Genomic DNA, 18,289 nt, shown 5'->3' on the forward strand with positions numbered 1-18,289 from the left:
TATACGAGCGTATACATGTAATATGTAGATGCGCGAGACTATCGTCCTTCCTACTCAGCTGCCGCCCAATTTTCGTTAAATTATGCAATTTTCTTCTGGTCCAATTTTACATTCATCGTTCTATTTCCGAATCTACGTTATGTGGGTGAAGTTCATTCAACAATCTCGTCCATCCTTTTCGTCCTATTTTGAATTAGAAATTTCACCCAAAATTTTCACGCATAATCTTTTTTTTTGTTCTTTTTTTTTTTTTTTCTTTTTTCTTTTCGTGAAAATATTTTTCCATTTAAAACGTACGTCTACTACGTATGCGATGAATTTTTAAAAAGAACTACGAATTTCTCGTTAAGTGAAAGATCACGTGCGTAAAATAGAAAAAAAGAAAAAGTTCAATTTCTTTTCAAATTTGATCTCTGACAATTTGCCAGTTTTTCAAATTATCTTACAGAGAAGATTGCCTGACCTAATTTTCTGAGTAACAGTTTACTTTTCTATCTCAAATAAATCCACGCACACGCATTTCCGTACGGAATCAAACTAATGGAAATAGTCGAGACATAGAAGCTCGTCGATTGAAAGAAAAAGAATCTTCTTATCTATTATAAGAGAGAAAGAGAAAGAAAGAGAAAGAGATAGAGTTCATTACTTTTAAACGATTAATAATCATAAAACGATCGGATAAAAAAATCTCCAATAGGACTGGCTTTATCTTATATGTTATAAACAATAATTACATCTCTCGTTTCAAAGATCCTTCAGTACAGAGGCAACATTCATATCTCTTCTAACACGTAACACTCTTCTTTAAATCGAATCAAATCGAAAAATTTTCTTTAACAAACTTTTCACGGAACAAACTGGATCTATGATCAATCGATCTATAATAACATCGATGTCTAAAGTAAAATCACAAATTGCATGAAACTCGTACACTCCGTCGATTTAACTCGGATACACTGTATCGTGAATTGAAGAAAAAAAAACAAAAAAAAAAAAAGAAAACCGAAAAGTGAGAAAAGAAGAACAATCAAACACTATCACTATGAGAGATAAAAAAAGAGAGATAGATCAGGATAACGTTCGCGAGAAGAAGAGAAGACAGGGACTTGGCGAAGGCGAGCTCAACACTGCCAGGAATAGATGGATCGTTGGGATCAGAGTCGTCGTTGGTCGTCGTCGACGACGACGACGACGACGACGACGAACACTAAGAATCACGTTTCGAATGAAACTTAACTGCTTCGATTGAGCTTGCAGGATAATACTACCCTGACTATCGTTATTTCCTTCCTCTTTCCTCGCTCTTTACACTTTTCTCTCCCTCTTACTCTCTCTCCCTCTGTCTCTCTCCTTCTCTCTCTACATATGCATCTATCTATCTATCTATCTATCTATTTCCCCTCCTCGATTCACTTAGAATGTGAATCTAGTATAAGTGTACGCGAGTTTGGCTATCGGTCATAGAATTGCAAGAATCAAAATAGAAAGGCTGTCATTATCCAGACAAGAGTACCGTATAATTAGGTTTTTACAAACGTAGTACTACCTTTCTCTATCAAAGAAAATAATCGAATCCTTTAATTCCCATTACTTCCGCTACTTATTCCGTCCCAAAGTAGGAAGTAATAATTATACCATCGAACATACTTAAAATAAATATAAACGGTCGAGAAATCGTTGGAACGTTGATGAAAATTAATTAACCTTTTACCTGGACTAAGCTCATTGACAAATTATGAACGAATAAAAGCATCGTGTGAAACTACGACGACGTTGCTTTCTTTAATGATGTATTTAAACTCGACATTGAGACTTCTTTTCGAATTAATATTCTGGACGTTCCACGTTGATTGCTCCTTTATCTCTCGATTGTGACAAAAGTGGACGGATTTAACAACAGAACGGGAAGTCCTTTTATAAAGTAACGTTTACCATCTACATTGTTAACCCTCTATAACTAGATATTTTTTTCGCGTCTTGATACAAATATTATATACGCTGAAAATTGTATCAGTATAAGTATAACATATATCTAGCGAATGCTGACGCTTTAATTTTTTATGACGAAAAAATGAAACATAAATTTTACACGACGTTATATAGAGAGTGAAACCTTTATTTTATTTTATTTATTTATTTTTTTTTTTTTCGTACCATCGACATCGATGTTTCTCCATTTGACAAACATTTTAAGAATCACGAGTATTTTATAAAAAAAAAAAAAAAAATATCACGAGATGTTAATGATAGACTCCTTGAACTTACATTTATTTCCTCGTTTCTGACGAAAACAGGATCAACAAACTTTCCCAACTGCATCGCGCACCATTGTGACTCATTAGTCAAGCAGATTTTTACCACTCGCTTGACCAAAACAAACTATTACGACAACAGTTCGAACGAGAATGAGAGGGTAGCTTCGTCTACCCTTCGACGGCTCACAGCGTAACCTTTGAAAAATCAATATCAGGACGATCGTCAGGACTCGTGAGGGTAAATCTAAACGTAAACAATAGAGGAGTTATCGATCCGACGGCTAGAAATGAATTAACCATTCGACTATACTATAATAAAATTATTGATCGATCATTTCCTTAAAGTGGGTTGTCATAAAATAAACAAAAATAAAAAAGAAGAAGAAAACTATCTTGTACTTGACATTTCTTTATACAATTCAGTAATATGCAATCAATCGACTGAATTGTTACACCTACATTATTTTGCATAAAAATATCAAGATGTATTATTTTAACGTGATATCGATCAAAGCGAATAATTAGAAACGAATGGGTGCAAGCACTAGTACAATTATGTTCTATATATCCAACGATTATCTTGATCGAGAACCTGATTCATATTATTGTGAGATAGTCGCATATTAAAGCAAAAAGAAGATCTATCAATTCTAACAGCTGTTTTTCTTAATTCTTAACAAGCAAACCCTTATATTACATGCCACCTTAACTTCGCTTAGATATAGAATAACTCAAGATATTTCTTAGTGCGTATCTACGTCAGTGCTGACGTGAGAAATGGATAAGACGAGCATCGACGTCGTTTCGACGGAATTAAAACGATTCGTTAATATCTTCAACAAGTCGACTCGCTAGTTTTCCTCCGAGATTAGATCTTCGTTCTCGTGATGGGAACGAAGCGAATCTAAAAAAAGAAACTCTCCAACGAACAACTTGCTATCTCATGACCGAAATATGTCGAATAGCTTTTTCGACTTTTAAATTTACGAGCATTTAGAGTATACCATGTGAAGAAGCTACAAGGATTTGAATGGTTTCAACTTTGAGTAGATAGTCAGATTTATGTATTCGTCAGAGATTATTCGAATTGCTTCGAGTAAATATGACGTTCGTTCTATATTAATCTATTATTGTACTAATATTATAAAAAATCTGACGCAATATAACAAATTCGATTATGAATTTCTATGAATTGTATTAATTTATATGATACATGCTCGTGACAATAGACGTATATGTTTCAATTTTAATTTGAATTTTTATTCTTCTTTATTATTGTTCTAACTTCGCAATAAATTCGATGTGATATAAAGAATTCTTCTTTCTTATCGACGAATCCACATTTATTTTTGTTAACTATATTAATATAAAATTGACTTACGTTCAACCCAACGGATTCGACCAAAAAATTTTTAGCATGTTCTTTCTCGTCTCGATCGCTATCAGTTTCTAACAAAGCTTCGGTTGGTTCCTCGATGCTTCCTTCCTCGCTCAAACTATCCTCATCTTCGGTTTCTATCTCCTCCTTCTTTTTCGGAAGAGGTCCTTCCATTTGTTCCTGAGCACGTACTTTTTCGGCCAGCAACGTGCCAAGATTTTCGAAGAAGCCGCCATCGGTCTCTTGTATCCTGCAGCGATAAAAATTCAATATATTTCTCTGCGTTCCATTAGACGATTTCTCTGATGATCTAATCAAGTCAGTAACTCGACAAAAATGCCAACTTATTTCTCTTTGTCGGCGTTCGAAGAAACCAACAAAATTGTAAAGAAGGAAAAAAAGATCGCATGCATTTTCCTCCAACTAAATACGACTCAATGTCAAATTAATGTATTGTCTACTATCGAGTTAGTCCGTCTTTAATTATTATATAAGTGATTTCACGTTCGTTGAATAGATAGTACTGTAAACAAAAAACAAAGAGACTTCTAATCGATTCGTTTTCCATTGCTTTCACGAACACGATAACGTCTACGTCAAATAGGTCGGACCGTTTAATCGAGTTGCAAAATAAAATAAAAAAAAAAAAAAAAAAACCAAATCGAGTAAAATGCTATTGAAACAAAATGTTTTTTGTCATGCACATACGTTTGCATTTTTGTTATGCGTCTATACGTTTATGAAAATCATGAAAAAATATTGAAATGTTTTGTAATACATCGATAAATAACAAAAATAAGCGATCACATCTAATAAATAAGCCTTTCTAATACGAACGAACGAATTCGTAATACTACGAGCACGTTTCACCTTTTATGAATAAAGTTGAATGCTGCGAATTTCCAATAGATGCTAGCTGTAGTGACTGCTTTGGTTTCAGGCTTTTGCCACATACGAGCAGCGGCGATCGCGTAATAAGGATGTTTCTCGTCCATTTTATGAAAATGTGCCATTTTGTATGGTCCTTTCTTCCTTTGGAAAAAATATCAATCGTCTTTTAAATTCGAACTTTCAACGAGGAACTTTTCGTTCTCTACGTATCGTTCTTTTCGTATCGTCGTTACACATATATCCTTTCTAATATAAGTACGATTTACGAATGTGATCGAATAATATTATTACTTCTCGTATTATCAACCCACCGATTATGCCAACTTCGTTATTCAGGATTGTATCGATAAAAGCGACGATTCAAACCTTGATAACGTCATTATAAACGCACACTCACTTTGTTTCGATAATGAACGCTAACGATAAACTGCCTTTCGTTACCTTTGCAATCTCGTTTTAACAAAAAGTGTTAATTATCGTTGAGTTAATTCCTTGAAAATTGGAATGAACTTTCAATGAATACGTTCCAACTACTACGGTATTCCCTTTTGTTAGGTTTTAACTGATGGACCTATAGTTTCCGCGTGGAGAACATATTCCACTGAAATTATTTCGTTTCTAAGCTTTAAACTCGTAAAGATCATTTACGAGAAGATGATAATCACATAGGAGCACGAAGAACGTGGGGAATTTTGCGATCGACGTATGTAGTAGGTTTATAACGTAGCTCGTGAGAAACCTCGTGTAAGCTGGATCGTGTCTCCTTAGAAACTGTTTAAAGACTCGATTCACACAGGTAGACGGAGGATAATAGGTAGGAGGTTGTGTATATATACATCTGTATATATGTTTAATATATCACTACTAAAAAGTTCTCTTTCATCGCGAAGGTCAAACTGAGAAAGTAAACAATTCGAAAGTCATTCGATTCATTAGATTTCGCATTTATAAACTATCTTTTCGATATTAATATTTTCACATTAATCTTCGCGTTATTTAATCTTGTAAAATTTGAATAATTTATAAAAGAATTTTATTGCGATAAGATAACTACTAAATTAATTTATAGTCTATACTTAACCTGTAATATAGTACGAGCTCGTTGTTGTGTGATTCATTATGCAAACTCCAATAAAACGATATACATATATACGTCTACTTCTCTTTCTCTTTTAACAAAGAAAACATAAAAGCATTTTCTAGCTTTTCTAAGCGTGAAATTAAATTAATCCATTGAGAATTAACTTTCGACGCACCTTTCTTTATACTGTAAGTAGAGAGTAGACGCTATAAATATACTCGAACTCTAGTCCTAGAAAATAAAACTAAATCGAAAAATCAATCGACTTACGTCAATGCTAATTTCGTTGATACTTTTTCTATTTTCGTATCTTTTTTCTTTTCTCTTTTCTTCCTTTTGATTCTTTTTTTTTTTTTTTTGTATTTCTTCGCATTTCGAAAACGACGAATGATTCATTCATTGACCGATACGAAAAATACGCGCGCGATAGAAGAGCACTTTGTAAAAGTTATATATCTCAATTTTTTCTTTTTTTTTACCAACATTTTTACATATTTATGAAACAAATTCATACATTATGTATCGTACTTGATCCAATTTGTGAAATATTCATTCTCACAATTACATATTACTTCTCTAGGATTTTCCGTCCATTCACCTAACGTCAATGACATCGATGACTTCAATCTACTTTCCTCGTTCACACGAAATCAGGAATTTCCTGTAGAAAAATGACGTGACGTAGGCTGTACTTTTTGAGATCAATCACGAGCAATGAGTAAAGTAGGTAGTTTATCTTAAAGATGATAAGACTTTGCGACACACATGCTATTTCTTTCTCTCTCTCTCTCTCTCTCTCTGTCTCTATCTCTCTCTCTCTATCTTTCTGATGATGGATCATCAATACAAATATAAGAATGAGACACGAGACTAATTCTCATTACTTAAAATCGATTCCACGATATGTTTCATCCTTATACCAATAAAGGAATACGACTTATCGAGTCTTTGAATTATTCATGAATTTTCAAGCTAACGCCAGCAACAATGAAACGATATCAATATGGATTTTCCAACTTTCGCGTTATCTTTTAACATCTATCAACGATGATTTATTGCTACAGTTGTATCGAATTAAATTGGAACAATTAGCATATCATTCAAAAGAAGAAAGATTCTTCGTAAACATAGATCATATATTGGTATAAAATCGTAACGACTCACAAGAAAATTATTCGTAAGACGTGCACGTATCCCGGTAGTTCGTCACCGTTTAAGGAGAGCAGAATGCGAAACATTTACTGTTTAGACTATACTGTTTATGCAACACATACTCCACGTGTAAGGTATCGAATGGTAAGAAGAGACAAAAAAAATAATATTTTCTTACAAGGGACGAATCGTATTTAACGAAATTATCATTCTCTTCCGGACGAAATTCATTTTTATTTCTATTAAATGATATAAAACTGTAACCATTAAGATCTACAAAAAGGGAACTCGTTAGGTAATAAGCTAGTCTACCAGTGATGAATCATGAAATGTTAGGAACGACCTTGAACGTTCTGTTGGATCATAGAGAAACAGAGACGGAGACAGAAAGAGAGAAACAGAGAGAGAGAGAGAGAGAGAGAGAGAGAGAGAGAGGGAGAGAGAGAGAGAGAGAGAGAGAGAGAGAGAGAGAGATGTATTTAGGAGAACACTGGCGTGTGCTATGCAAAAGCGTTTCGAAAATGCGACGGTGAAGATTCTACCTTGCTTACTCTCAACTTTATAAATAGATCCTGACAGTAGCAATGTAACAGAAGTAGTTGCATCGTAAACACGTTCAAAATATAACACTAATAATTAGTTTAAGTTTTACTCGTTATTACATTTTATTGAAATTGTATGTACCGCTATAATTCGAACGTTAAAAAAGAAAAATATTTTTCAAAATGCGATCGAAACTAAATCTATTTATCTTATAGATTTTTTTATCGACTGTGCTCTATGTATATATGTATACGCATACACACACCCACTATTCTATAGACTTTGTTACATCGATTAACATTTTAGTTGATTTTCATTGAACCTTCAACGAAAATTTATGTTTTATTACCTCAACTCGTGATCCGTACGTTCCTTCTGTTCCTTCTCTTTCATCTCTTTCTCTTCCACAATTTTGTGGTAGAAATTCTTCCACATGGCATCCTCGTCCATCTTGAGAATTGATCGATGTGATCTCAGTCACGAATAATGATCAATATGGTCAATATATTTTTTATGTCAAATAAATACTTAAAATCAATATATCATTTCCGGCCTTAATAATTATATTATTTTTACTTTTCTTTCTCTTATTTTACACGAACACGTATACACGAACGAGCACATACATACACACGCGCACACACGTATACATTATTTCATTCTCTTTTTCTTTCTTGGGTGTACCGTTATGTTTCGTGCCAACAAAAATGCGGAACGATCCTTGATTCTTTTAAGACGAACGCACGTTAGATTTTCCTTTCGTAAGAATACTAGGAGAAACGATACGTACAGGTATATCGATTTTCCGTGAGGAAATGCAATGAGAAGTGCCGGCTGACAGTTGCGCCGATAGAACGAACACGTCAAGGCAATACTGTCTTTACTCCGCAGATGATCACTAAAACTCCTAGTAGAATTTCGAAACTTCTTGTACACCCGTTAGATGGCAGTTGTAGCCAACAAGAGCCTTTCACCAATGAAAACTATATGATATGTTCATACACGAGTATATTTGTGTATAAATATATATATATATATATATATTATGTATTATATATATGATGTATGCACATGAGCATATATTATTTTTTATAAATCAAAATAATATATATTTGTGTTAATACGTATAAGTCTGTATAACTATATTTTTGATTGAAATAAAAAAAAAAAGAAAAAAAAAAAAGAAATCTTCCTCGATAAGAAAAAAAACTTAGGGACATATCAATGATTTGCACGCAGTAAAATTTAAAGAACGACGTTCATTTGTAATATTTCAAACGTGCTTATCGAAAATCGTTCCAATTCATCGACTGGAAAAGCTATAAAAGATGAAAGAGTATTTTTTAAGAGATCCAGTTTTGTCAACATGCGTTCCAAGAGAATTCTCTTCTTTTTATGTCTCGGTAAAAAAATCATCTAACAAGAGTTAAAGATAGTCTAATTAGAATGATAGAATAATTCAAATTAATATCACAAATATATTTTATTTTTAGGGAGTCTGACGTCGAAGATCTTTGCAAGTAGTAACACTCGTCAATTGAAATCATGGACTAACGATTCGTTGAAGACATTTATAAGTTCCAAACAGGTGAATCCAGCTGAACGAGCGATTGAACATTTTTTAACAAAATTAGCTGGCCCGATATCAGGACCGATAGCTCTACGAAGTACTTCTAATGAAAAATATGGCCTTCAACGAACGATTTCCGAAGTTTGTCACGTGGTACGAAGAAATTTAATGAATTTTGCTGAAACCTGTGGATTAACGTCAACCGTTCATCGATATAAACAAAATTCGGCTATTCGTAATATCAAATCTAACGATTGGCTCCCCGAAGTTTTACTTCGAGGTTCATTATTACTACACGATTTAGGAGGAATCACAGAAGAAGTGACGTCTTCCATTAATCGTTATCTTTATAGACACAATCTCAGTCTATCTAAAAATAAAGTAAGTTCATTTTGATAAGCTACGTTTTATTCTGATGTAAATGTTTTTCTTTTTTATTTTTTGTTTTTCACTTATTTTAAGATGTTTTAAAATCTGTAAACAGGTGTCAAATGCAACAGAAAATCCTCGATTTTTAGGAACGATCGATGATCTTTCAGAGTTCAGTGATCGATTATGCGATTGCACGAAATCGAAAACAAGGAACAGTCGAAACCGAATCTCTATTCTCAGCAAAGCTCTTGCTAACTTGGCAAAGGATTCACCTAAACATACTCTGAGAGTTCTTGGATCTCGTTTGGAGGTTGCTTTAGCGAACGGTTCATCGAATAGTGGTTCATCTCTAGGTCAACTACACGTTCTCTTTTGTAACCTTGTTTCCAATAGCTCTGGTCGTTTAAATCGTGATTGTATCACGGAATTCAAAGATCTTAGTGAGTGTTTGTTTACTCAGAAACGTAATTCTACAAAACGTTCGAATAACGGGATCAATAATCATAAGGATTTCCTGAGAAATCATTGGTTAAGCGGAATCGAAGATATAAGTAATTGCATCGCTGTATTCGATGACGATGGAAATGCGAATGTAAAGTGTAAAACGAAACGAAGAATACCTAAAGATCCTACTCGTCGAATAAAATACGTTTATGAGAGTCTATTAGGACAAAGATTATCAAAAAGATCACCTTTGCATCGAGTTGCGAGTAATCTAGGCAATGTTCTTTCGACGATGCCTTGGGGTAAGCAACTCATCGATGAGACGAGTTATTATCTTTCGATTTATCAAGATGGAGTCAAGAAGATCAACAGATTGTCGAAACTTCAAAAGAGAAATGAAAAAGTAGCTGCAAAGTACGTACGATAAATTTGTTAACAATTTTGTTATACGCGCGATCAACTAAATTAAATTTATTTTAACGTTGAGATCACCTTATTTCTTAGATATAAAAGAGTATCTAAATCTTTGGCATTGTATAAAAGAGGTTTACTTTTGAAAACGTTGGAAGCGATCGATAATATTCATCGCACGATGATCGAATTCGAGAAGATCGTTGTGAACGGAATTAAAACGGCGATGAACGAGAATTGGTATGGTCATCTTCGCATTTTGAGCTGTGTTTCCGATTGGATGACAAAGCTTTTTTTAGTCTACGATTACGAAAAAGAAAAGAAAAATGAGACGATATTGTCGACTACCTCGCAGCCTTTTTTGTCGATAGAATCGGATGAAAATTCTTATGAATTATCCGATCTATTATCCGATGAAGAAGATGATAGCGAATATGAAGAAACTGCTTTAATTACGACGAAAAAAGGTAATTATTAAAAAAAAAAAAATAAATAAATTTCTTAATACTATTAGTAAATATTATAAAAATAAATCTACCGTAATCGATCGTGCTAAAAAAATCTGATCCATCGAATGTTACAGCGATGAAAGAAGCTGCGGATAAATCTTTCGAAAAGTTAATTCGATCGATGAATCGTGTAAACGTCCGCACGGCGTACGAGAAAAGCATCCTGGTTAATCTCGCGAATAATTTATTGCTAACGGCTATGTTCATGGAAACTATCGGTTTCATTTCTGTGTTGTTCTCTCTCGGGAATGCTAATAAAGAGGAAATGAATTCGTTCGAAATAAGAGACAAACGGTCACAAAAACGCAAACGTAGATCCTTGATCTTCGAAGATAATCCACGAAATCGAATCGATTTATCGCAAAATGAAGATATCTCTCTTCAAATGGAAACGCTTCGAAAAATGATGTTTATGTACGACGATAAAAAATAGATATAAGAGCTTGTGAATGAAATAATTATCAGGAATAAATATAAATAATGTATAAATAAAATATTATTCTGTGTGTATATCTACTTATATCTAAATAAAATTTTGTGCTGCAAGTGATACTATTATTGACGTCATCAAACAATTCCCATAATACTCGTCTATGAATTTAGAGTTATATAAATTTCGAGATAATTTTCACGATGTAAGATATAATTGTTTATGCAATACATCTTATAAACAATATTCTAATTTCAACTTATAAATTTTGTCATGTTGCATAAATTTAAGATTAACAAATCTATACGGTTCGTATTTAAATCATTGATAAACAATAATACGTTCTAATAAATTTGTGGTTTACGACAGCGTGCTAATCTTAACTCAAACGATGAACAAAAAAAAATAAATTAAGGAAATGTGATTATGGTGACATTTACGAAGAATGACGCATCAAATGTTACAAGTAATAAGCAAGTGCTCTACCTCTCAACTCGTATTTTAAAAGAATGCTTTGGACCATCGTTTTCATTTGCTTAATATGTAAGTACACAAAATATTTCTATTATTTGTAGATATATTGCATGTAAATATTCTTTTAATATTCTCAGGTTCTCCTACTGGACGTAACGAACAAGAAATGCATAATGTTAAGCCTAGAATTATCGGAGGATATCGTATTAATATCAGATCGCGTCCATTTATGGTTTTCATTATTATTTTCTAAATCGTTAATTATATTCATTCTACAAAAATTCTCATAAAAAAAAAAAAAAAAATTAATTTCTAGGTATCTCTTCATGACGAATTAAATGATTTTCAATGCGGAGCAAATATATTGTCAAGAAGATGGGTGATTACTGCGCTTCATTGTTTGTAATAATAACTTGTACATGTACTCTTTAATCCATTCTATCTTACACAATACGTTATACACGTATGTTTAATTATATGTTTTCAGTAATTCCATAGATCAAAACTATTATTACATTCGTGCAGGCTCAAATTATACCGATCACGGTGGAACATTACACAGAGTTAAAAAAATTTATGCTTATAATGAGACGATCTATCCATACTGGTCTACGAAATTATATTATCACGATATTGCCCTTTTCAAGGTGACACCACCCTTTCGATTCTCTTCGATGATTCAACCGATTGGTTTACCGAACAACAATAAAATACCACGTAGACTTTACGTTTCTGGCTGGGGACATTCTTCTTTGAACGTAAAAAAAAAAAAAAGAAAAAAAATATACCGTAAGAAAATGTTTAAATTAATTAATATTTTTATCATCGAAAAGATTTTTTTTTTTTTTTTTCAGAGTAACTCTCATCGTATTCTGATGACTGTGAACATTCCTTACGTTCCATTTAAAGCCTGTGTCAACTCTGTACCATTGTATAAATTACTCGTTAGAAGGGATCGTCATCTCTGTTACGGTAGACGCGGCAAGGATTCATGCTACGGAGATTCCGGCGGTCCATTGGCTGATGTTCGCACGATTTATGGCATCGTATCCTTCGGCCATAATTGCGGCGAGGTTTCTGGAGTTTACGCAAAAATCTTTTACTATCGTGAATGGATCAAGATTATTACAAAATTATAAGTAAGAGTGTATGCACAAGAAGATCTTATCTTTGATAATTTCCACCTTTTGATTTCATTCCTATTACAATTGTAATTCTCGCAAATTTCCTCGTAAGTCATATCTATGTATTTATCTATTCGTATCTTTGTAGATACCAACACATAGAACAAGAAAGTTTAATAAAAGATTATATTACTCCTGACTCATATATTCACATATCTGTCTTTTATAAATTTTTTCGTCATAAAATTAATTCATTCATATACGACGATTAACGTTTGTTAAATATAAATTATACTTTTAGTACGGTGTAATATAAGTTATATTACAAATTTAACGTTATATAATTTTCTCTGTAAACATGAAAAAAGATCGAGTTGTAGCCGCTGAAAAATTTCAATCAAATCTCGTGACAAAAGATAAAACGAAGATTGAAATTTTAGATTAAATAGATACGAATCTTTCAATTATTTTAGCATTACCAACGATCTTAAAAAATGATAAAAATAAATAAATAAATAAATAATCCAAAAGACTTCGTGTATCACGTTCCTGTGTTTTCAGGAAAGTAGATAGGACAAGTCGAATCACGGAGCGTGGACCCCGGTGCGTTCAGGTCCGATGGACACAGGAAGTCCATTACACGCGTGCCGCGCAACAGCGTGTCATGCACACACGCTCGTGAACGTGTCTTTTTATCTTCGTGCAGGGTCGAAAAAATAGTACATTTACCTCATGAAAAGAAACAATCACTTTCATTTCCTTTCAAGAAACGTATGTGTAGAAATAACGTAAAAGTTACAAGTGACTAATTTAATAAATAAAAACTTCGCTTGGTTGAAAAAGACAAGGACGAACGTAACAACAACAAACACAAAATTATAAGTTCCTAGAAATTGAACGTCTTTGCTTCCTACCTTCGGCCCTGAACTTGTAGTACTTATATCAGAGACTATCGTTTACCGGGATGACTCATCCACACCAGAACGTTTCTATGCGAGAGAATTACATGCTTTTCCGCTCGCATTTCCGAACCTTTGTAAACTCTCCCCTTACTGTAGACTGTAGTAAATTCAGTAAATATCTTTGTAAAAAAAGCGTGAGAAGTATTCTATCGCTAAATTATATCCGCTAGTATTACCTTCGTTATCGCAAAACTGATAAAGTTCGTTCTTACACGAAAAGTATAACTAATCTTATATTAATCGATTTTTCTGATAGATATATATAATGAATATTGATACATGACTCACCCAGCTATAGCAACCGGATAAATCTTATTCCGTAGACTCTTCAATATCTCACGTTTCAGTTTCAAATACCACGAATCTTTACTTTTAGTACTGCAGTATTTTTGCGAAACACTGTTAACTCGAATACTCTCCGTGATCGCGTCCTTCGTCACCGACTCCCATTCCGATACTGCCGATACTTCTTCCACGGCTACATAAATAAACGAATTCGAAGAGTTCGAATTGGAGGAAGAGGTCGAATGATTTGTTCTCGTTTTCCATTGTCCTTCCTTACGTAAACAAACGTTGTTTATTTCGGGCTCATTGTCGGTCATGATCGACAAGTTTTTATTCGTCAAATATTCCCTCGAAGATATATTTGCACGTTTCTTAGATAAACACAATCGTTCGCACATTTCAATGGTCCATGAAAATCTTGAACTTAAATAAATAATCGACTTCGAATACCGTTCATTTTTACAAATTGTCTTTGTCTTCGTTTAGACACAATATTAAATAAGATTTTCCATTTTCACTCATGATTGTTTTAACAGGTGCTTCCCGAATATATTTGATATCCAACTTATTCTATTATTGATTCGATGATTAACTTTTGTTTATAATCTGTACAACTTCAGAATTGAATATATCCGTGTCGACGAAGGGTCCGATGTATAGAATAGAAAGTGTACGACTGAACAGGCTCGCAGGAAAGGCTAAAGCAAGCGGGAAAGCCCAACGACAGTCCAGCTGATTGTGAATTCATGCACCGGGAGAAGGGATTTGTCTATGGTGTCTTGAAGTTTATTTACCTTTTCCCGAACGTCATTGTCTCGATTATATTTTTCAAACGAATTTTATTCGATACGTTGCAAGTTACATATCACGTTTAAATGAACAATCGTGAATGTATCGCATAATAAATTGATAAGACGCTAATTTTTGTCATTTAAAAATGATGACTGTATATATTCGGTGAACTTCCAAGATTTTTTTTTTTTTTTTTTTACGATGACACCATGATGAAAAATGAACGGCCACGATGACACGATGAAATAAAGGACATAACGGTATAACGTTGACAACGAAATGACGATAACAAATTATTAGAATAAGCAACAAGAGAATCTTTAAAAGCGATGATTATGTTGCGTTGTCGAATATATCATTTTTATTTTATGGAGTTGCATGCTACGCATGGTAACGATTTAAACAATGAATGAAAACTACGACACGTTCAACGTTGCTACACAATGGAGAACAATGCCCGAAGATCTCAGCCTGAATTTCTAACGATGTTTCTTTTTTAATACGTAAGGTCTCCTGCGCATCAAAGATACACGCGATTTATAAATAGCTATTATCTCAATAAATAAATACTCATACGATACGAGTAACATTTATGTGTTTTCTATTAAATTTATTCGTAACAGTTCACTTAAATTTTTCCTTATTATTTAAAATAGATTTCCACGTAATATCATAAGTATTTGTAACAGGAAACAAAATAATTATAAATATAATTTTTTTTTTTTAAGAGATTTATATACAATATATATAAAAATAGTAAGTGTGTTAAAAAAGAAGCATTTTTCACAGAATTCCTAGACACATCCGTTGACGACAAACTGATAATTCACAAATGCAATGACATCATCGCGATCATAGTCTAAAAATTCCTGCGTCTTGCAATTGATTAGAGGAACGTGTCCAATGACACATTTTTAATCTAATCGAATGAATGAACAACAGCAAGAAATTGAGATCTAAATTTGAATTTAATACGTAGATATACCTAAACGATTTAGAAACTTTTGAAATCTTTCTTTTTACATATACACGGATAAGAAAATTTCACGGTGTGTGATATTAGAAAGGATCCTTGGAGGAATTACACCAAAGGCTGTATTCACTGGCGTGAAATTGAAACGTTACGAAATTCCAAAGCTTCTTCTACCATCGACATTTTATTGTTAAATTATTGACGAATTTGTAGAACCTATTCCTTCTGAAATGTAACGATTCTAAGACGTGAACGTCGACGTAAAACATTAATTAGAATGTATACTTAGGATGTAAATTTCCTTTGTTAGATGGATAATGAAATAAATTATAAGGTTAATCGTGTTTCATGGAAGACCAACAGTATTTATAATCAAACGAATCAAGAGACTAAACGTGATACTTACACAAGAACTTTCCCAAGAACTTAATAAAGTTTAATAGAAACTTTGGAGAATCTAAACGAACATACACGTGACTCTTCATTTTTTTTTTTTTTTCGTTATGTAAGTACAACATACAAATATATATATACATATATAACTATATTATTTAAATAAAAAAGATGTATCTTTTGTAAGACTTCATCGCTATGATTCGATTTTTATTAATACTAATAAATGTTATACACGATATAACGTATCATTTATAAAGAGCATTGAATCTAAATGACTTTTCTAAAACCGCATCACTACGATCGATACAAAGTATTCTATTGTAAATGAGTAACGTGTACACGCTACGTAATTAATAGAGATGAAGCATGGCTAATAATATGGCTAATTATACTTCCGAGTACGAGCAATAATTCAATAGAAAGAAATATTAAATGCATTGCGTACGATTAGAATTTAAATGAAACATTTGAATAAAATGTCAGATTGTAAATTTGTACTTACTCAGTAGTGGACACCAAGTGTAAAAGCTTTGGGCCTGATTTGACGTAAGTTTCATTGAAATTCTTTTCGTCGACATTCTTCTCCAACACCTTTGTCGTTCTCCATAATCTCCATAAACCCATATTTTAAGAAATTTCTGAGAAACACGATCGAACGTTATCTAAATTATTTCCACGTATATTAGAACGAGTCTAAGTATATCAAAGAGAGACGTCAAGACGTTAGAAAACCCGCCTTTCAGACCAGCCATCCGCAAGGCGACTGTAGAAAAACTCATCTCTGAATAGCTCCCTATTCAACGAGGAAATAACGTCCACTTGTTTGTACCGTAATTACGCGTATTTACATGAACAGGCGAACGTCAGTCCACGGTAATTAATTACATATACTGAACATGTCATCATGAGACTAAAAATATGTGCTGATTTACTATGAACCCTTATTAACAATAAATATCTGTTAAAGAATATATTTGTAAGATATATTTCCTTTTTTCTTTTCTTTTTCTAAATTCATTTTCAAATAGTATCGATACAAATCTACGTGCCTGATTCGATTCGTTCTTTTCTATTTTACTATCGTATCGATCAAAGAAAGAAGAAAGACGTAACATTATTATAAAGCTTTGATCTTTCGTACGAGAAAAGTTAATTTTCTCTCTCCTTCGATCGTTTATCCCGAACAAACTCCTCCATACTTTCGCTCGCCCTTTTACGTTCGACTCGCCCCCCTCTTACTTTGTTAGGAATTTTTATTACGGACCTCTTATTAGATGGAGGTCTTAAACTTCCTTTCATCTTCTTCAAGCGGATTTCGTCTAAACTGAACGTTATTGAGTCTGACATAGCCAACGTGGAAAGCTTCGAAAATACGATAATTTCTCTAAATCCATTAAGGTATTCTCTACCTTCCCTTCGTCGTCGTCGACTCGACAAGATGGATTGCATTAGGTAAGCGAAATCATTACCACCTCTCCATGATGCAGACATCGAAAATTAGGTCTACGATACATGAGAATAAATAAACATGCGCTAATAAATCATTCCGTGCTTCAGCATCATTAATCACTTTGTATATAACTACATATAACGGATTTATTGAATAATATATAATATCTCGTTGCAAAGAAAATATTGAATAAAATAAACTGAGCGAACTAGAATAAACGTCACGAAGAAAAGAGAAAAGAAAAGAGAGAGAAAGCAAAAAAAAAAAAAAAAAAGAAGAAGAAGAGAGAACAAATATTTATTTCATCGCTTAACAAATCTATCGAATTAAAATAAATTGATAATTAGAGTGATAATATCTATATATTATGACAACCCTTTTCTAAATCCTTAGGATTACAATATCTCCTCATCACATCAAATAATCGTTGTCTAGCAACGGACGTTAAAAGGATTCGGTGTCTCGAAAAGAGGCTTTGCTGTATGAATTTTCATCCCCGTTTTGAATGGATTGGAGAAGGTAAAGTTCCTACATAGGATTCACGAAATGGTAGAGCGAGAGAGAGAGAGATAGAGAGAGAGAGAGAGAAAGAGAGAAAGGGAGAAAGGGGGAGAGAGAGAGAGAGAGAGAGAGAGAGAGAGAGATGGGAAGAGAGAAAGAGGGGAAAGAGAGAGAGAGAAAGAGATAGAGATAGAGAAAGGAAAGGAGGGGTTGGATTGAGACATGTCGGGGTGTGGCCGGTCCTGGGATTAACTTTGCTGACAGCCAATCATATCCGAGACGACCCCACCAAGTGC

The 18,289-nt window shown here is 33.3% G+C and overlaps 4 protein-coding genes across 15 annotated transcripts in view; 2 read left to right on the top strand and 2 right to left on the bottom strand.

Annotated features, from left to right (window-relative positions):
• Positions 1-16,759, bottom strand: part of LOC122627464 (protein unc-13 homolog 4B-like) — a 25,317-nt gene extending 8,558 nt beyond the window's left edge. For 2 of the 8 annotated variants that reach the window (XM_043808565.1, XM_043808564.1), the window contains exons 1-3: positions 7,650-7,889; positions 4,504-4,665; positions 3,637-3,883 (exon numbers count right to left, since the gene is read on the bottom strand). In XM_043808565.1, coding sequence (XP_043664500.1) covers positions 3,637-3,883; positions 4,504-4,665; positions 7,650-7,750 — 510 coding nt within the window. In that variant the 5' untranslated portion in view covers positions 7,751-7,889. Of the gene's footprint in view, positions 1-734; positions 1,287-2,265; positions 3,528-3,636; positions 3,884-4,503; positions 4,666-7,649; positions 7,890-16,544 lie in introns of those variants that run through there. The other 6 variants (XM_043808574.1, XM_043808569.1, XM_043808566.1 and 3 more) reach the window with 5 other exon arrangements.
• LOC122627466 lies at positions 6,712-11,100 on the top strand. 2 transcript variants are annotated; one of them, XM_043808576.1, is made up of 6 exons: positions 6,712-6,901; positions 8,540-8,703; positions 8,794-9,251; positions 9,355-10,100; positions 10,191-10,564; positions 10,681-11,100. In XM_043808576.1, exons 2-6 carry the CDS (start codon positions 8,667-8,669, stop codon positions 11,037-11,039), a joined length of 1,974 nt encoding a protein of 657 aa, XP_043664511.1. In that variant the 5' UTR covers positions 6,712-6,901; positions 8,540-8,666; the 3' UTR covers positions 11,040-11,100. The 2 variants fall into 2 exon arrangements, with proteins under 2 accessions (XP_043664511.1, XP_043664512.1); XM_043808577.1 differs by having other exon boundaries at positions 8,620-8,703.
• On the bottom strand, positions 7,952-14,713 carry LOC122627468. Of its 2 annotated transcripts, none has more exons than XM_043808581.1 (2): positions 13,885-14,340; positions 7,952-8,198 (listed from the first exon to the last, which is right to left on the bottom strand). In XM_043808581.1, exons 1-2 carry the CDS (start codon positions 14,277-14,279, stop codon positions 7,952-7,954), a joined length of 642 nt encoding a protein of 213 aa, XP_043664516.1. In that variant the 5' UTR covers positions 14,280-14,340. The 2 variants fall into 2 exon arrangements, with proteins under 2 accessions (XP_043664516.1, XP_043664517.1); XM_043808582.1 differs by lacking the exon at positions 7,952-8,198 and adding an exon at positions 12,800-13,693 and having other exon boundaries at positions 13,885-14,713.
• On the top strand, positions 11,421-12,833 carry LOC122627467 (trypsin 3A1-like). Of its 3 annotated transcripts, XM_043808580.1 has the most exons (6): positions 11,421-11,579; positions 11,648-11,742; positions 11,827-11,912; positions 11,998-12,073; positions 12,158-12,268; positions 12,344-12,833. In XM_043808580.1, exons 1-6 carry the CDS (start codon positions 11,546-11,548, stop codon positions 12,647-12,649), a joined length of 708 nt encoding a protein of 235 aa, XP_043664515.1. In that variant the 5' UTR covers positions 11,421-11,545; the 3' UTR covers positions 12,650-12,833. The 3 variants fall into 3 exon arrangements, with proteins under 3 accessions (XP_043664515.1, XP_043664513.1, XP_043664514.1); XM_043808578.1 differs by having other exon boundaries at positions 11,998-12,268; XM_043808579.1 differs by having other exon boundaries at positions 11,998-12,268; positions 12,365-12,833.
• Positions 16,760-18,289: the final 1,530 nt, after the last annotated feature.

Source organism: Vespula pensylvanica, chromosome 3 (genome assembly GCF_014466175.1).
Source record: "Vespula pensylvanica isolate Volc-1 chromosome 3, ASM1446617v1, whole genome shotgun sequence".
NCBI lineage: Eukaryota > Metazoa > Arthropoda > Insecta > Hymenoptera > Vespidae > Vespula > Vespula pensylvanica.

Excerpts from the sequence above, each read along its gene's own strand:
- LOC122627466 (XM_043808576.1), top strand. The coding sequence starts at position 8,667 with ATGCGTTCCAAGAGAATTCTCTTCTTTTTATGTCTCG. Across the intron at positions 9,252-9,354 it reads TCAGTCTATCTAAAAATAAA|GTGTCAAATGCAACAGAAAA; the intron begins GTAAGTTCATTT and ends ATCTGTAAACAG. Across the intron at positions 10,101-10,190 it reads AATGAAAAAGTAGCTGCAAA|ATATAAAAGAGTATCTAAAT; the intron begins GTACGTACGATA and ends CTTATTTCTTAG.
- LOC122627467 (XM_043808578.1), top strand. The coding sequence starts at position 11,546 with ATGCTTTGGACCATCGTTTTCATTTGCTTAATAT. Across the intron at positions 11,580-11,647 it reads CGTTTTCATTTGCTTAATAT|GTTCTCCTACTGGACGTAAC; the intron begins GTAAGTACACAA and ends TAATATTCTCAG. Across the intron at positions 11,913-11,997 it reads ATTACTGCGCTTCATTGTTT|TAATTCCATAGATCAAAACT; the intron begins GTAATAATAACT and ends ATATGTTTTCAG.
- LOC122627468 (XM_043808581.1), bottom strand. The coding sequence starts at position 14,279 with ATGTGCGAACGATTGTGTTTATCTAAGAAACGTGCAAATATATCTTCG. Across the intron at positions 8,199-13,884 it reads TATCCGGTTGCTATAGCTGG|TGATCATCTGCGGAGTAAAG; the intron begins GTGAGTCATGTA and ends TAGGAGTTTTAG.